At 44.5% G+C, this 18986-nt stretch overlaps 1 protein-coding gene across 1 annotated transcript in view; it reads right to left on the reverse strand.

The window, feature by feature from the left end:
- Positions 1 to 1273: 1273 nt before the first annotated feature.
- LOC309515854 (collagen alpha-6(VI) chain-like) overlaps positions 1274 to 18986 on the reverse strand; it is a 59396-nt gene continuing 41683 nt past the window's right edge. The window contains exons 27-36 of the mRNA XM_082194068.1: positions 18790 to 18825; positions 17812 to 17874; positions 14066 to 14128; positions 13237 to 13272; positions 13090 to 13126; positions 11489 to 11500; positions 8945 to 9459; positions 8157 to 8253; positions 4061 to 4735; positions 1274 to 1389 (exon numbers count right to left, since the gene is read on the reverse strand). Coding sequence (XP_082050194.1) covers positions 1289 to 1389; positions 4061 to 4735; positions 8157 to 8253; positions 8945 to 9459; positions 11489 to 11500; positions 13090 to 13126; positions 13237 to 13272; positions 14066 to 14128; positions 17812 to 17874; positions 18790 to 18825 — 1635 coding nt within the window. The 3' untranslated portion in view covers positions 1274 to 1288. The remainder of the gene's footprint in view (positions 1390 to 4060; positions 4736 to 8156; positions 8254 to 8944; positions 9460 to 11488; positions 11501 to 13089; positions 13127 to 13236; positions 13273 to 14065; positions 14129 to 17811; positions 17875 to 18789; positions 18826 to 18986) is intronic.

Raw genomic sequence — 18986 nt, forward strand, 5'->3', positions numbered from 1 at the left:
CAACAAATTTGAGTTTAATGATTTCATTCCATTCATTGCCATCAGGAGGGCAAGTACAGGAAAAGAGATACTTTGCTGGTGGGTGGGAGGAATGAAGCAATGGGGGAGCAAGAGGCAAGCAGAGACAGGCAAGGTGTGGAATAAGGGAAATAAGAAAATACACAGTGAATAAAGGTTCGAAAGGGTCAGGTTGGAGGAGAAATGGCTGGCTGGAGATGGAGAATGGGTAAATAAAAGTAAGGAATCGAAGGAGAAGATGGGTTTGGGTATTAGGCTAAAACACAAGAGGCACAAAATGGCATGAATCAGTGCATATATTGAAGTGTTTGGAAAAACGGAGGTTATTTATACTTTTCATGGAATGATTAAACATTTAACGTGTGTGCAAAACTGCTTTAAGTTGAGTGGAACTTCCAAGGCATTCTGTCCGTCAGAAGATATGGCCTTGCTAAATCTTTGGAAACGAAAGACCACATATGAAAAAAATATGAAGACAAGAAAGAGGATCCATTCCACGAATTTCATACGCCACATCTGGTTTCCAGAAAACAAAGCCATTTAACAACAAAAAACCCAAACTCATCACCATTGATTGCAGCTGACTAATGGTGAGAAGTCAATTTTCTCTTCAATGCCAGGTTGTCCTCTTTGTCATCTGAAAAATATCGAAAGCAGACATTGCGGGAAAACGAACAGGAAAATGTAGGATAGGCTTTGGTTTGGATGATGATTTTGGATCCCGTCCAAGCCTGCTTTCCAGGTCACATGGCCAGCATGACTAAACTGCATCTGGCGCAACGGGACACCGTGATGGAAACCAGAGCGCACATAAACGCCGTTTACCTTTCCGACACAGCGGTACCTATTTATCTACTTGCACTGGTGTGCTTTCAAACTGCTAGGTGGGCAGGAGCTGGGACAGAGCAACAGGAGCTCACCCCGTCCGGGGATTCGAACCGCTGAACTTCCGATCGGCAAGCCCAAGAGGCTCAGTGGTTTAGACCACAGCACCACCTGCGTCCCAAGCATAATGTCACAACCATTAGCTATAAACAGTTCAGATCCGAATGATTGGATTCTTCCTCATCCCGTGAAATGGATCAACAACTCTGTACAGCAGCCCTGTACTTGGGGAAAATCTTGACGCAAGGGCAAAAACCTACCCTCCATTCCCGATACTAGGTGACCATGGGGAAGGATTCTGCAGGGAATGCAATGCATACATATTTGTTGATGATGAAGGGCACTTTTCTAATTTATAATAATCTTTACAAATAAGTGGCTGGACTTACATGAGACTGAGACTCCTTGAAGTGTATCTCGATTTTTGAGAGGTGACCTTGTTACATTTTATTCGGAGTTCAGCTGGCGGGTAGCTGTTGATTCCACCTGTTGTGACAAAAAGACACAGGGATGAACCTTTTCAAAGTTTGGAAATAGATTTTGCCATGATTAGGGTGTACTTTCATATTTCCCCTCCTATCACCAGTGTGGAGTAGTGGTTAAGAGCGGTAGACTCGTAATCTGAGGAACCGGGTTCGCGTCTCCGCTCCTCCACATGCAGCTGCTGGGTGACCTTGGGCTAGTCACACTTCTCTGAAGTCTCTTAGCCACACTCACTTCACAGAGTGTTTGTTGTGGGGGAGGAAGGGAGAGGAGAATGTTAGCCGCTTTGAGACTCCTTCGGGTAGTGATAAAGCGGGATATCAAATCCAAACTCCTCCTCCTCCTCCTCCTCTTCTTCTTCTTCTTCTTCTTCTTCTTCTACTGAAAGTCCTAATGATTGCATCTGGCCCTGGCCCTACACCAAAATACAGTTTCCAGTCCCTCCCTCTAATTCTTTTAGCTCACACATGCAATTATTCTTCAAGATCATGTGTCAAGGACCGTGCTGAGGAGGGCTGCACAGACTAGGAATGGTGGGAGCCTCCCCCTCTCCCTGCTACCGATCAGGATCCTGACTCTTCCCAGGAGCTGTGGGTCAGTATAGATTTGGAACAGTGGTTCGCAGAGGGGCATAGTTCAGAAGACAAAAGTTGGGAAGAACTGGGTGGTGAACAGTTAGGAGGAGAAGAACAAGGAGAGAGAGAGTTAACAGACTCCGGTTCGCTGCAAAGTGTCCAGCCGATCAGTCCGAGGTCACAGAGATTAGATAAGGTAGCTGCCCAGAAGGCACAGTGGTTGCGAGACCAAGTTGCAAGACGAGGAAGTGGCAAGGGGTGACTCGGGTGGGGGAGTGGGTGTAAACCTTAACTGGGAGCACCTTTACTCTGAGAATGGGCTCTCTGTTCTTTCACTGTGATCATTAAAATCTCTTTAAATGGTAAGAGACTATTTTTGCTTTGTTCTGCTTATCCACGGCCAAAGGAGGGAGGAGCCGCTTCCCCGAAGGCTGACATCATGCATATCTCTGGTTATTGTGAAGAAGGAATGCGCGGAAGATATGAAACACTTTAGGGGAGGTAGGAAAGGACCCATTTTGTAAATGGTTGCTGGGAATTGATTTCCTGAGTGGGGTGGAGTGGAACTACTTGTAGTTTACTGACAATGGAGGTGGTTTCATGCTTATCTTTCAAAGAGAGAGGCCCTGGGGATTTCTATCTGTTGCATAAGCTGTTGCATATGCCTAAAGGGACTGGTGGTAGCATCTATCCTTTTTTTTTTTTAAAGAATTCTTGGATGGACGCTTTAAGAATATTTTTGCATTTTGTTTTCTTTTTGTTATCTGGTTTTTAACTGATTGTAGATATTTTGTATTTTACATTTCAATACTTTTTAAATATACGAAGCGATGAATAAATGCAATAAATAATAAATAATAAAATTTACCGCTCAGTTGTGATTTCTGCTTAAGATTTCTATGCCATGGATTCGCAGACGGGGGCTAATAATTTATTGCTATAAAATGGGCTCAGTGTCCTCAAAATGGGTTAGGTCAGCCTTTCTCAACTTGTGGGTCTCCAGATGTTGTTGAACTACAACTCCCATCACCCCTAGCTACCAAGGCCAGAGCTCAGGGATGATGGGAGTTGTAGTCCAACAACATCTGGGGACCCACAGGTTGAGAACCACTGGGTTGGATGCTACACTGTGCTTATTTCACTTGCCACGCAGCGCATGCTCTGCCTTGATGCTTCTATCATCAGAAACCACCCACCTGTAGTTTCAGTTCCCATTTACTGCTTGCAGCATAACTGAGTGTGGATTCTGTTGGTCCACCATTACCCACCCAGCCTTGCTGCTGATATGCCAAACTTCACCCCAGTATCACTCTGTCTTGCACAGGAGGGTCTCTATTTTCATCAGTGGAATGTCTGGCTCTAGTATCCTAGAACTTCTCCTGATCATGGGGTAGCTAGGAATGAGTGGGTTTCTTGTGGGTGGAGAAGGAAGCAGAATCACATTCCACCAGAAGAGAGAAGAGAGACAGAACAGTTGTGAAAGAGCATCTCCACCTCCATCGTTCAGCCTGGACACTGAGGTCCAGCTCCAAGGGCCTTCTGGTGGTTCCCTCACTGTGAGAAGTGAGGTTACAGGGAACGAGGCAGTGGTGGCGCCCGCCCTGTGGGACACCTTCCCTTCATATATCAAGGAAATAATCAACTATCTGACTTTGAGAAGACATCTGAAGGCAGCCCTGTTTAGGGAAGTTTTTAATGTTTGATGTTTTATCGTGTTTTTAATTTTCTGTTGGGAGCAGCCCAGAGTGGCTGGGGAAACCAAGCCAGACGGATGGGGTATGTATGTATGTATGTATGTATGTATGTATAAATAAATAAATAAATAAATAAATAAATAAATAAATAAATAAATAAATATGCTGTAAGCAGAGAAAACTGTTCTCTCGACTCTTTTCCAAGTCTGCTGGCCAACCAGAACAGTAGAGGGCCAGACCAGCAAAGAGACACTCAGGAGGCCATGATAATGTCTAATCTGGCACAGAGGGGTATGGAGAGCCCAGAAGATCTCTGTAAGTGAGCTACAGAAGCGGAACAAACTTAGAAACAACAGAAAGATGGAAAGCCGCGAGCTCTTTCAAAATCACGTATCGACAACTTACTCCGAAGGAGGTATAGAAAGGGTTTCAGGAACCTAAGCGCGTATTCCAGTTCAGGCTTGTGAATCCTGCCAAGCTGAATCAAATGCTGCTCCACGGGTCGACTTGCCAGCTCCTCAAGTTCTGTGCCATTGTACTTGGGTCCCAAGGAGAGTATCAACAGGGCGTAGCCTTGGCACTTGGCTCTCAGAGACGCTTTCTTCAACACTTCCTTATCCCAATGACTCGTTCCCCCAGCGGATACAATGATGAGAGCCTTGTGTTTCCTCGGGTTGGGAGATGCTGAGAAAACGTTGTTGATCGTCCACTGGATGGCATGGCCAAGGGCAGCTTTTCCTCCCAGCTGCCGAAGGGATTCCCAGATATGTCGTTTCATTGACTGCGTCTTGCCGTAAGTCACCAAGTCGAACTCTTTTTTTGCCGGCGGTTGCTGTGTCTGGGGCTTGAAAGCTGGCGGAGCGTGGCTCACCACAGCCACCCTGTCGCCCACAGAAGAAGCTGCAGGCTCAGAGGAGACCTCAAAGGCGTCGAGTGCGTTGCTTAAGAATCCTTTCAGTTTCTCAAATTCGCTGGGATTCATTGCCTGTGAGGTATCCAGAATGAAAGCCGTGTCCACGTACCCCCAGGGCAGGAGAGATCTTCTGGTACGTTTGCAGGCAGCATTTGGTTTGCATTTATCTGGAAACGAACACATGTTTCAGACATCGGTTTACAAACTGCACAATGTGGGATGTGATACATAAGCAGCAGTCAAGTACAACATTCCTTGTTTTCCTAGAGTGGACATGTGAGGGAATGTTCGGTCCAGCCAGTCGAAAACTTCCTGTTTCCTCCTGGCTGGGACATACCGTATTTTTCGCTCTATAAGACGCACATTTTCGCCTCCAAAAATTAAGGGGAAATGTGTGTGCGTCTTATGGAGTGAATGCAGGCTTCTTGGCTTCAGCGATAGCAACGCGAAGCCTCCGAAGCGCAGTAGGAGCGCTGCCGCCATGCTGCGGAGACTTCGCATTGCTTTCCCTGAAGCCTGGAGAGCGAGAGGGGTCGGTGCGCACTGTCCCCTCTCGCTCTCCAGGCTTCAAGGATAGTCGCCTGAAGCCTCCAGAGCGCGGTGGGAGCTCCCGCCGTGCTCCAAAGGCTTCAGGTTGCCTTCACTGAAGGGTAGGTGCCCTTTAGCTAAGGCGCAGCGCCCCGTCAGCCAAGCAGGAGGAGAAATGGAAGGGGCTCCGTTTCTCCTGCCACTTTGCTGAAGGGGCGCTGTGCAGAGATGGGGAGAATTTTTTTTTCTTGATCTCCCCCTCTAAAACAAGGTGCATCCTATGGTCGGGTGCGTCCTATAGAGCAAAAAATACGGTACTTTCTTTGCATGTGACTAGAGGTGGGTGTGACCTTACCTGTTCAGGTAACAAAAGGACAAGGCACGCAGTTCTCTCTCTCTCTCTCTCTCTCTCTCTCTCTCTCTCCCTCTCTCTCCCTTCTACATTGGACCAGCTTTTTAGCTTGAGATGCTCTGTTGGTTTTTCAGCCAACAGAGGACACTGGGATCATTCTTTCATATGGGGTAGAACCACATGCATATACTTCGTAACTAAGTTTCAGGGATCCAACTGTGAACTGATGATGTGAGTAAACTTCTTTCATGAACTTAAAAAAAGTATTGGCATGTGTTTATTCTTTTAAGAGGGATATAAGGGAACTTACCAGGAACCTAATAGTGAGAGGCTTACACAAGCCTGCAGCCAGCTACCTGCTGTGTGTTTAAAAGGGGAATGTGAAACTCTGCTAAGTAAAGGAACTTGCTAGCTCAAGTTAGGAAGGACATTAATAAACAATATATCCTCTTCTGCCTCCCTGAACATTCCCACACACAAGGGGGAAGGTTGCCTCCTGGAAACTAATGGAACGCTCCAAAAAAAGGAAAGAATTCTCCTCGGGATTGAATTGGCTCACAGCCTCCATTGGGGAAGTGCTGAGGAGATTGAGTTACGTTCCTTTCTAGTGCCTGGCTGGACTCAGAGTTGTTGAGATATCTATTAATAATAATAATAATAATAATAATAATAATAATAATAATAATAATAATAATTTATTATTTATACCCCGCCCATCTGGCTGGGTTTCCCCAGCCACCCTGGGCGGCTTCCAACCGAACACCAAAAACAGTACAGCTTCAAACATTAAAAGCTTCCCTAAAGAGGGCTGCCTTCAGATGACTTTTAAAAGTAAAATAGTTGTTTATTGCTTTGACATCTGCTGGGAGGGCGTTCCACAGGGCAGGCGCCACTACCGAGAAGGCCCTCTGTCTGGTTCCCTGTAACCTTACTTCTCGCAATGAGGGAACCGCCAGAAGACCCTCAACGCTAGATCTCAGTGTCCGGGCTGAATGATGTGGGTGGAGACGCACCTTCAGGTATACAGGACCGAGGCCATTTAGGGCTTTAAAGGTCAGCACCAACACTTTGAATTGTGCTCGGAAACGTACTGGAGCCAATGCAGATCTCTCAGAACCGGTGTTATGTGGTCCCGGCGGCCACTCCCAGTCACCAGTCTAGCTGCCGCATTCTGGATTAATTGCAGTTTCCGGGTCACCTTCAAAGGTAGCCCCACGTAGAGTGCATTGCAGTAGTCCAAGCGGGAGATAACTAGAGCATGCACCACTCTGGCAAGACAGTCCGCGGGCAGGTAGGGTCTTAGCCTGCGTACCAGGTGGAGCTGGTAGACAGCTGCCCTGGACACAGAATTAACCTGCACCTCCATGGACAGCTGTGAGTCCAAAATGACTCCCAGGCTGCGCACCTGGTCCTTCAGGGGCACCGTTACTCCATTCAAGACCAGGGAATCGCCCACACCTGCCCGCCCCCTGTCCCCCAAAAACAATACTTCTGTCTTGCCAGATTCAACCTCAATCTGTTAGCCGCCATCCATCCTCCAACAGCCTCCAGGCACTCACACAGGACCTTCACCGCCTTCACTTATATTTAGTGAATATTTAGATAAATATTCATATAAATTAAAAAACGTCAGGGTGGGGTGGTGTACAAAATTCACAGAAAGTGTAACATCCCATAAAAATGGTACAGAATACTCATAAAAATGACCATTGTGACCATTCCTGCATTCTATCAACACTGGGAACTTTGATTATCTAAAGTCTCCCATGCACTCCTATACTCATTATTTGAGAGTCACATTTCCAAATATCGAGACAATTCTTTCCTTATTTTAATATTACCCATGTCAAATGCAACTGGTGAAAGCTCGTTCAATACCCTTAAACGAGTACAAAATTTAAAACCCTACTATATCTCAATAGCATATAACAAGCTCAGCAATTTAGCAATAGAAAGTTCTGCATTGCAAGATGTAAATTGGGACAAGTTAGCTAATGATTTCATGAGAAGGAAATGCTGAAGAAAATTGCTTGAATATCTGTTATTATTATATGAAAATACTTGAATTTAATTGATTTTGTTCCTTTTAAATAAAGTTCATTTTTGGATGAAGAGACATCTTTTCTATCTCTATGTACGTATATCATTAATTTTAAACAACAGCTCAGTCAGTAGAGCATGAGAATCTTAATCTCAGGGTTTCAGAGTTGTGGGTTTGAACCCCATATCGGGCAAAAAGATTCCTGCATTGCAGGGGGCTGGACTAGATTATTCTCACGGTCGCTCCAGTACTACAGTTCTATAATTCTACTGTTTAATCATATAATAGTGAAAAAATCAACCTAAAATCAGTGAATCTAAATAAAAGTTTAGATGCGTTTTTCTTAGTTGCTCCTCTGGCTCATCAACTGTTTTAAAATCAGCCCCACCCCCTGGAAATATCCTTACAATAACCGCTTGATTGCTCTTTTTCAAAACCTTTAATCAATACTACATTTCTGGTAAGTTTAACTTCCATCGGATGCCTTGATTTTCATCGCGTGTCAATTTGCATTACCGTAAGAAGGGCTCATCAACACTCCTTCTCACAGAGCTTTTCTCCTAAAACACCAGAGATTTCTGCCAAGCTCTGTCAGTCTTATGGCTCATCATGATCAAATAAACATGTTTCTTGAAAATTATAATTGCAAGAAGATTATGCTTCGTACCGTAACAAAGAGTGCACAGCTGGAGTCCCTGTAAAAACAATGTGTAATCTCCTTTGCTTGGAATGTGAAGGGCTTGAAACTGTCCAGAATCATCCATCTAGAAAGAAAAAATGAAAAGGAGGAGAAAAAACTTCAGGTAGTAGTAGTAGTAATAATAATAATAATAATAATAATAATAATAATATCTTGTGAACTGCCCTGAGACCTGCAGGTATAGGGTGGGATAACAATAACAAGATTTATTCCCCACCCATCTGGCTGGGTTGCCTCAGTTGCTCAGGCCGGCTTCTAACACATATAAAAACATAATAAAACACCAAACATTTAAAACTTCCTGATGTAGGGCAGCCTATGGATGTCTTCTAAAAGTTGTGTAGTTCTTTATGCCTTATGCATAGGAAGCTTCATACAGCAACAGTGTTTTGTGTTGTGTAGGCCCCTATGATGTAAGTAATGAGCCCCGCCTGCTAGCCTGGTCCCTAAAATGTCTCTGCTTTGCTCATTTCTATATATAGGGTGCCTACATTCTGCATGGACTGGTTGCACGGCAACATGTGCAAATGGCTTTAGATACCTATTAGGTCCATAAGCTACCATATAGCTTGTATTCAACACAAATAACAGTGGCAATTTGTTTTTGACAAATGACAGCTGGACATATAAAGGGCCCCATTACCTTCAGTAGCTTAGGGCCTCATCAAGCCTAAATCCGGCCCTCGCTACCATAAATAGAAAGCAAAAAATAATCGCTAAATGCAAAAGAAGAAAAAGACCATAGTTCTCCTCACCGCAAAAGAACGATGGAGCTGGGTGATGTTATTAAATGCAATGACCACCGGAAGGATCTCTAAGGCACTGTATTCAAGGACAGCTGTGTTGAAGGAATTTGGATTAGCAGTCTGACCGTGGCTGAAAAAGACAGCAACTTTTCTCAAGTTAGCACCTTGGAGAGTTCTCTTGAAGGCATTCCTGGCCACAAACCTCATCGATGCACCCATGTCCCGTCTGCTCCCTGCTCTCTGATAAGAAAGTGCCCTGAGCTCTTGAAGCAAACGCTCCTTGCTGCGGAAATCTGAGAAGCGGATCAGATAGCGGGTGCTAGAGCTGTAGGACACAACGCCCACCCTGGCTCCCACAGGACAGTTGCTTTCCCTGATTCTGAGGTCCTTCACAATCGCTATGATGATCTCCCTCATTCGGTCAAACATCTGAGGCGTGGTGTCTTGAGAGACATCCAAGGCAAACATTAATTCCGTGGGATATACCGGGCATTCTGGCGTCCCTAGGACAAAAGAGCAGATGGCTTATCGAGTCAGATACCAGATTTCCAAAGGTCAGGAGACAAAATAATAATATAGAATAATAATTTGTTATTTGTACCCCGCCCATCTGGCTGGGTTTCCCCAGCCACTCTGGGCGGCTTCCAACAAAGATTAAAAATACATTAAAATGTTACACATTAAAAACTTCCCTGAACAGGGCTGCCTTCAGATGTCTTCTAAATGTCAGGTAGTTGTTTATCTCTTTGACATCTGATGGGAGGGCATTCCACAGGGTGGGCGCCACTACCAAGAAGGCCCTCTGCCTGGCTCCCTTTAACTTGGCTTCTCGCAGTGAGGGAACTGCCAGAAGGCCCTCGGTGCTGGACCTCAGTGTCCGGGCTGAATGATGGGGGTGGAGATGCTCCTTCAGGTATACTGGGCTGAGGCAGTTTAGGGCTTTAAAGGTCACCACCAACACTTTGAATTGTGCTCGGAAATGTACTGGGAGCCAATGTAGGTCTTTCAAGACCAGTGTTATGTGGTCTCAGCGGCTGCCCCCAGTCACCAGTCTAGCTCTGCGTTCAGTTCTTCTTTACAAAATGGAAATGCTTTATTTTATTTCTGTAGTTTAGAAAGTAATCTACAAATCTTTTCAAAATAAATAAATAAACAGGGGTGGAGAATTCTCTTAGCTTTCCGAGGCATGAAGGAAGCACTTCCAAGTCAGCGTGAGGGCAGCCTGACAGGAAAAATGCTTGAAACTGCTCCACACGATGGAGCAGCAAGATAGTCTCTGTGTTGCAAGTTCATCAACACCTCTACAAAGGCAGAAGTTTATCACCCGTGAGCAGTAATGTTAGATGGCGCTGTGAAGACAAACCACACAGACTTGTCCCCACGCCATTCCACACGGTAAACTGATATGTGCAAAAAGGATTCCTAGATTGGGCAGTTGCTATAGCAGGGGTGGGAGATGTTTTGCAGCCAAGGGCCACATTTTCCCCCAGGGGCCACATACTACAATGAGGACATATTGTGCAATCTCTTGGGCCAGACAGCGAGATTAATCACTCAAGCACCTTATCAGATGCATGAGCATAGCTGGTTGTTTAAGCATTCATTGAAAGAAGATTGGGAAATGTTTATTGAATATATGGGGGAAACTGTGTATGCTTGAAAACGTTGGCAACGTTGGCAACGTAAGATAAATTCAATAGTGTAAATAAGTTTTGATGGAAACAATAATGGAATATGCAGGGATTTGTGATATGCAAAATGAACCATGGAAAGAGAAGGGAAGTCATTGATATTTTAAGGTTGTTTAAATGAATATTCTAAATTTAATAATTTAAAATTTAATTAAAAAAGAAAAAAAAGAGCATAGTTGGTTATTTAGAAGTAAATGTTGATGCTAATATTATTGTCAGGGAACTGCCATCAGTGCCGGAGGGAGAGAGCAAGAGCCAGAGGGATTCCAGAGAGCGTCCAGGGATCGGGAGAAGCAGGCCATCTTCTGGGAAAGAGAATCAGCGTAGCACCAGTGGAGAAGGGGGGCAGAGGGGGGAAGCGGCGAGGCGGTCCCATGACTCCTTGCCTGGGACCAGCGGGGAGAGTAGGGGTCCTCCGCTGCCCACGCCCTCCTTGCGCAGAAGGCTTTCGCGCAGAGAGAGTAGGAGGAGACTGGGCGTCAAAGAGCTTCTTTGCTGGAAGAAGTTTAAGAAATGCCCACTGACGGATTCTGCCAGCGATTGAGTCAGCCACGGGTGAGTGGCTGTCCGGACAGAAAAGGTTCACTTAGGCGACCCAGCCAGGTGTTTGGGGAGATAGGCACCTGCTTATGCATGAGCAACCCCTAGAACCATTACAATTATCATTAGGGTGGGGTTTTTTTAAAAAAAAGTTTTTAAAATCCATTGCGTCAGATATCATACAATGCATAATTATACAAAAGAACGTTTACAAAACCATAACAAAAACAGTGCACAACAATTTACTTCAGACAAAAAGAGAAATTCACAAATGTACCACATCAATCCACTTAACAGCTGCAGTATAATGTTAAGTGCCTACCTTGGTAACAAGCTAAAGGAAAGAGAGAGAAAATAATATAGTATCATTCACAACAACAACAACATATTATTATTTATATCCCGCCCATCTGGCTGGGTTTCCCCTGCCACTCTGGGCGGCCCCCAAATGAATATTAAAAACCCAATAATACACCAAACATTAAAAACTTCCCTAAACAGGTTGCCTTCAGATGTCCTCTAAAAGTCAGATAGTTGCTTATTTCCTTGACATCTGATGGGAGGGCACTCCACAGGGCAGGTGCCACTACCAAGAAGGCCCTCCGCCTGGTTCCCTGTAACCTCACGTCTCGCAGTGAGGGAATTGCCAGAAGGCCTTCGGCGCTGGACCTAAGTGTCCGGGCAGAACGATGGAGGTGGAGACGCTCCTTCAGGTATACTAGCAAGCTATGTAGCAAATGTTCAAGAATCTCTTCTAGTTATCATAGAATGCTTCAACTATTATTTTACAGAAATCCTTTTGAATGGAATGGCGTAGCAATTGGGTGTAACACCGAATGTAGAGGGCATTTGTGTCACATCCAATTTGTGCATTTAAAGCACACGATGTCCCCCCAAAGAATTGTGGGCACTGTAGTTATTTAAGGGTGCTGGGAATTAGAGCTCTCTGATGGGTAAATAGAATTCCTAGTACTCTTGGGGGTGGGGGGGGGAGCCATGGCTGTTAAAGTGGTATATATGTGCTTTAAATCACAGTGTGGATGTGACTTCAGATATAGCAAGTGACCACCGTGAGTAAGCTTGGCTGGTGAAGTTAAACAAGAATGAATAAATGGATTATTCAGTGAAGCAAAAGGTCCCAGCAAGTGGTCCTGTAGAAAGGACAAATTCGCCAGCTCCCAAATGTGTTTATTGTTTGGTGTAGACATTTCTGGCTCCCATGAAAAGTAAAAAAAAGCAGAATTAGGAACGTGGTATATCACAGTCGCATAGGACTGCAGGATCTGAGCTATGACACAACAATGGAAATGGTCGTCAAGGAGCTATCATGACAACAGCCAGAGATAACTCCCTATAGCAGAAGTTAACTAAAGTTTTGGCAAGGCAGATAGCCAGATCAGCCAAAGAGTCTCCTAAAGCTATTTGAAAACTCGTCGACTTCTTAAGCCTGTGGAGGTCAGTAGTCAACCAAAGCTATATGATTAAGGGTGTTCTATCTGCCCATGAACATGGGTGGCACTGTGGGTTAAACCACAGAGCCCAGGACTTGCCGATCAGAAGGTCAGCAATTCAAATCCCCGCGATGGGGTGAGCTCCTGTTGATCGGTCCCTGCTCCTGCCAACCTAGCAGTTCGAAAGCACACCAGTGCAAGTAGATAAATAGGTACCGTTCCAGCGGGAAGGTAAACGGCGTTTCTGTGCGCTGCTCTGGTTCGCCAGAAGCGGCTTAGTCATGCTGGCCACATGACCTGGAAGCTGTATGCCAGCTCCCTCGGCCAATAAAGCGAGATGAGCGCTGCAACCCCAGAGTCGGCCATCTCTGGACCTAATGGTCAGGGGTCCCTTTACCTTTATCTGCCCATGACAATAGGACAATCATTTATCCTTCATGAGTAACTGAATGCAGTAGGAATTAATACTTACAGCTGTGCTCACGAATATAAGCAATGAGTTCGCACGGCTACAGAGTGAGAAAGAGAAGAAAAGTTGAGTAATCCACAGATTACGGGGGGGGGGGAATTATAGAACCTTTCTGAATATTTAAGGTCCATTGATGTGGTGAATACATACGGAAAAAGAAGCCACACCCTTTGTTCCTTTAATACCCTGAAAGAAGAAAAATAGCATATTGTAGTAGAACAAATAGATTTCTGTGCTCAGTCACAATTGATAATGAAGTTGAAAGAAAAGTCATTAAGTAAGGCAACTGCAGCAGAACATCAACAGTCATTCAGCAAAGCTGTTTGCTCCATTGATTCGGTTTATAACTTAGAAATATGGGGTGACACCATATATTTTTTTATTGATAAGAAATACATTGGAAAACACACCTAGGATTCAGTATAACTCGGTGTTCTTGCTTTCATTTGATATCTATCTATATTCTGCAAATTTTAAAAAAATGATACTCGACTATACTACACTGAAATGTTTAAATGTTTCTTTGATTGTCCTTGAATCTTCCGATCACACTTGCCACACCAACGTTTGAGAACCACTGCCTTAAAATGACACGCCCTATTCCAGCCTAATTCAGTCCACACAAGTGGAAAAAATGAATTAGCTATGGCGATATAGATGGAGGTGTAAATTATATACAGTGGTACCTCAGGTTAAGTACTTAATTCGTTCCGGAGGTCCGTACTTAACCTGAAACTGTTCTTAACCTGAAGACCACTTTAGCTAATGGGGCCTCCTGCTGCTGCCGCACCACTGGAGCACGAATTCTGTTCTCATCCTAAAGCAAAGTTCTTAACCTGAAGCACTATTTCTGGGCTAGCGGAGTCTGTAACCTGAAGCGTATGTAACCTGAGGTACAACTGTATTACACTTGGCCTACAGTGACTGAGCCCTACGTGCATAGCAGGTTGCCCAAAGCAAAGATGGCATATTCACATACCCTACGTCCAGGAGGACCACGATCTCCCAATGTGCCCTTGAGGCCAGTAGCACCTTCAGGACCCTAAAAACAATGATGGGGAGAGACACTCCTTAAAAATGCAATTAGCAACGTGGGCATTACAGAAAAGGTAAATGAGCCTAACAGTAAAATACAGGATAGACAATCCGTGAACTGGAGTTACTCCTTATGAAATGTTCCAGGAACTGCAGGAACATTTGGGGAAGTGTCTTAATTATGACTCCTTAAGGTCAACATCATTATGGTAGAACTAAATTCATAGGGACAAAGAATCAGAAGACTCAGCTTGTTGTTTCTTGCTTCCAGAAGGAGAATTTCATCTCTGTTATCATTCCCGTCCCCCCCCCGGACTGCCTCTGCCGCCTCCTCCTTCTTGAATTAATCACACGGCAGTGGGCCTTTACAGTGGTGGCCCCACAATTGTGGAAGTTGCAAATGGGCCTTAAAGATCTATCTTTTTACGGTGGCACACTGAGCTGCCGAAATGGTTCTGTAGTCTGCTTTCCTAGGCTGAGTTCTTCTCTTTGGGTTGGCTGTTTAGTGGTATTTTGAGTAGAGGGAATACTTTCAATTTCTATATTATTTTGTTTTGAGGCGCTTAAAAGGTAAAGGTACCCCTGCCCGTACGGGCCAGTCTTGACAGACTCTAGGGTTGTGCGCTCATCTCACTCTAGAGGCCGGGAGCCAGCGCTGTCCACAGACACTTCCGGGTCACGTGGCCAGCGTGACGAAGCTGCATCTGGCGAGCCAGCGCAGCACACGGAACACCATTTACCTTCCCGCTAGTAAGCGCCCCCTATTTATCTACTTGCACCCGGGGGTGCTTTCGAACTGCTAGGTTGGCAGGCGCTGGGACCAAGCGACGGGAGCGCACCCCGCAGCGGGGATTCAAACTGCCGACCTTTCGCTCGGCAAGTACTAGGCGCTGAGGCTTTTACCCACAGCACCACCCGTCGGTTAGCTAATTTGTTGGAGATTTGTTTCCTCGAAAAGTGGTTTACAAATGGAAGCAAACAGGGATAGGGGGGAAACAATCTCTCTTTCCACTGTAGCCTAGCCGCCCCCATTTTGTCAGCACATTTTTAAACCAAGGAGAGGGAAAGTAGTTTTGACACAGTATGTGTATGTGTGTAACATGACTAAATTGGTCCTTTGGATCTTAGCCTAGGTTTTTATGAAAATTGATATAGCGCCAACCAGCAAGCTTTCCTTAATACTGTTTTTACAGAAACACAGATGGAATGTGTTAGCTGTACACTTATCGCCGTTACCAGTAATTTATATAGCACTCCTAAAGTTGAAAACTCTTTTACAGCCCTTATCTCATTAATTATGGTCACAGCATGACCAAAACATGCAAAAATACTTCAGTTTAAGAGAATTGTGTCTGAAATAGCATTCCTGTCGAGTTACGACAGGCAAACCGCTATCTGCAATTTCTGAAAAATCCATGACTCCTTATTTCTACAAGTTTTTCCCAGCTGGATGAATGGGTATTTACCACAAGTGTCTATTTTGCGTGGCTATATTCTTATTTTAAATCATAGCTGTCAACTTTTCCCTTTTCTTGCGAGGAATCCTATTCGGAATAAGGGGATTTGCCTTTAAAAAAGGGAAACGTTGACAGCTATGTTTTAAATATGTTTTTAATTGTTTTTGTGGTTTTAAACACTTTAAATATCTTTCATGTAAATCACCTGGAGATGGTTGTTTAGAAGGCAATGAATAAATCAATGGTGGTCATGATAATCTAAAGTTCTCCTTTTTAAAAGCAGGGGAAACGGAAACAGATATATCTCCAAATGACACATTTATCATTAGCAGTAGTAAGCTAGTATAAAGGTCTGTAATCCTTCCCCCTTGCCATCCCATTCACAGGCAGCAAAAGCAGGGAGCATTTGGGCAATTTTCAGGTGGGTGAGAGGAGTGAAAATTTCAGGGACAGGACGGGGGGCAGCAGGTGGCTGGAAGCTGGTATTAGACATTTTTGTCAGAATCTGCCATTTTCTGTTAGACTCAGTTTTACTTTTGAGTGTAAAGCTAAAGGTAAAGGGACCCCTGACCATTAGGTCCAGTTGTGACCAGCTCTGGGGTTGTGCGCTCATCTCGCCCCATAGGCCGAGGGAGCCAACGTTTGTCCACAGACAACTTCCAGGTCATGTGGCCAGCATGACTAAGCCACTTCTGGCGAACCAGAGTAGTGCACAGAAACGCCGTTTACCTTCCCGCTGGAGCGGTACCTATTTATCTACTTGCACTTTGACGTGCTTTCGAACTAATAGGTGGGCAGGAGCAGGGACCGAGCAACGAGAGCTCACCCCGTCGCGGGGATTCGAACCACTGACCTTCTGATTGGCAAGTCCTAGGCTCTGTGGTTTAACCCACAGTGCCGCCCACGTCCCTACTTTTGAGAGTGGGTGTGTGCAGATGAGGCCAGTTCTTCTGCCTTCACAGTACATTACGGTACATCTTTGAGGGACCAGTATCTTACTGTTTGCACCAGAGTAAGATGTGGGTAACCCCTCTAAGTCACCTGTTCCACAAATTATGGTACGTCAGACTCTCCAAGTTTCCCTACTGTCCAGGGACATTCCTGATTTAAAGAAGCTGTCTCGGTTTCTGATTTGATCCCAAAATGTCCCACTTTTCCTTAGGATGTCCCTATTTTCACTGGAGAAATGTTGGAGGGTATGGAGTTGTCTGACCCCCAAGTCGTCTGAAGGTAAGGTTTTGAATGTTTAATGTTTTGTTGTGTTTTTTTATATCTGTGTGGGGTATAAATAGTAAAATTATCATTATGGAATTGGACGTCCCTATTTTCGTCAGATAAATGTTGGAGGGTATGGTGTGTTTCTTCAGAAGCTGGCACCAAACAGCACAATACTAACCATAGCTACAAAGGACAACGTTCTGTTGAATATAATGGAGCTTACTCTCAGGTAAGTGGAGTTAGGATTTCAGCCTAAAACAACAGACAGTGATAGTTGCAATCTGAGTAATAGGAAAGCTTTTATCTGGGGAACATTCCTCCAGGCCGTACTCATATATGAACACAGAGTACTGGGAGTAACCTTAACTGAAAGCAGAGGTGATATATTGAATCAGTCTTTCACTTCAGCTTTGGCAACAAACCTTTTTGGATTCTAAAAATGAAAAATGGGCCTGTTGAAACTTATGTCTGATTGTCACCAGATGAAGCCTACAGTAGAAAAGACACAGTTGTGTCTTGAGGAAAGCCAAAAGCACAATTACTCCAATAATACTCTTTCGGGTATTATTATTACTAATCACAATATATCCTGCCCTCCTTCCAAGACGGTCTCAGTGGGTGCTTAGTCTTTTTCAGGTTTATCTTCACAGCAACCCTTTGGGGTAGGTTCATGTTGTAAGTGAACTTCATGGATTAATGGGGAGCTAAGCCTTTGCCTACTGATAATAGCTGTCAACTTTTCCCTTTTCTTGTGAGGAATCCTATTCGGAATAAGGGAATTTCCCTTAAAAAAAGGAAAAAGTTGACAGCTATGCTACTGATATCAAGATTCAGTCCAAGACATTGCACACGCCCTCATGATATGACAAGCTTAAATCCAGATACCTCTCTATGTCAGGATTGCAATTGTGTAAGCAATGGGAGTAAGCAGCGTGTGTGTGTGTGTGTGTGTGTGTGTGTGTGTGTGTGTTTCAAGCACATTTTGATATTAAGAGAGCATAAAGGATTGGCTTACCGTTCTCCCAGCGGTTCCTTTTGGCCCAGGTTCTCCTGCAATGCCAGGGTTGCCGTCCTCACCCTAATGGGAATACATAAAACACAATCAATTTGAGGGGAAATGGCTACTGAAATCCTCTGTTTATTAATTACAATATTTATATAGCCTGCCTTTTGTACCAAGGCACCCCAAATGACCAAGATATCAAGTACAGTCAAACCTTGGTTCTCGATCATCTCCGTTGCCAAACGTTTCAGCTCCCAAAAATTGAAAACCCAGAAGTAAGTGTTCCGGTTCTTGAACGTTTTTTGGAAGCTGAATGCCCGATGCGGCAGACAAGCGGCTTCTGATTGGCTCTTCCAATTGCAAGGTCCGTATAGTTAAAGCCATGGTTTTCCCAGTAGTGATATATGGAAGTGAGAGCTGGACCATAAAGAAGGCTGATCGCCAAAGAATTGATGCTTTTGAATTCTGGTGCTGGAGGAGACTCTTGAGAGTCCCATGGACTGCAAGAAGATCAAACTTATCCATTCTGAAGGAAATCAGTCCTGAGTGCTCACTGGAAGGACAGATCGTGAAGCTGAGGCTCCAATACTTTGGCCACCTCATGAGAAGAGAAGACTCCCTGGAAAAGACCCTGATGTTGGGAAAGATGGAGGGCACCAGCATGAGTTTGACCAAACTGCGGGAGGCAGTGGAAGACAGGAGTGCCTGGCGTGCTCTGGTCCATGGGGTCACAAAGAGTTGAACATGACTAAATGACTAAACAACAACAACAAATCATCCACCAAGCAGGACTTTCTTAATGATATTTGAGCCAATTATCCTTTCATAGTTTTCAGCCAATCATGCTTCTTCTGCTGTCCCATTTTATTTCCATGCTTTTGCATATTCACTTGCCAAATCATTAAATCACAGAGGAAACAGTGGGACACAGTAGAGATGTGGCCTTTTTTTATATTAAAAAAATACGCATGTTTTTCAAAAAAACAGTACCTTCTGACCCATAGCTCCAGGAAAGCCTTTTTGCCCCTGTAACACACAAAGGATGGAAACAGTGTTTGATCATGTTTATGTGTTATTTTAAGGACAGCAATCCCCATAAAGATATAGCAGCAACTACTGCAAGATGAAAAGTGCATTTTATCTTCCTATTTCCTCCACACAGTCTAGATTTCTAATGGGATTCATCT

Source organism: Podarcis vaucheri (genome assembly GCF_965113315.1).
Source record: "Podarcis vaucheri genome assembly, chromosome: 12".
NCBI classification, from domain to species: Eukaryota; Metazoa; Chordata; class Lepidosauria; order Squamata; family Lacertidae; genus Podarcis; species Podarcis vaucheri.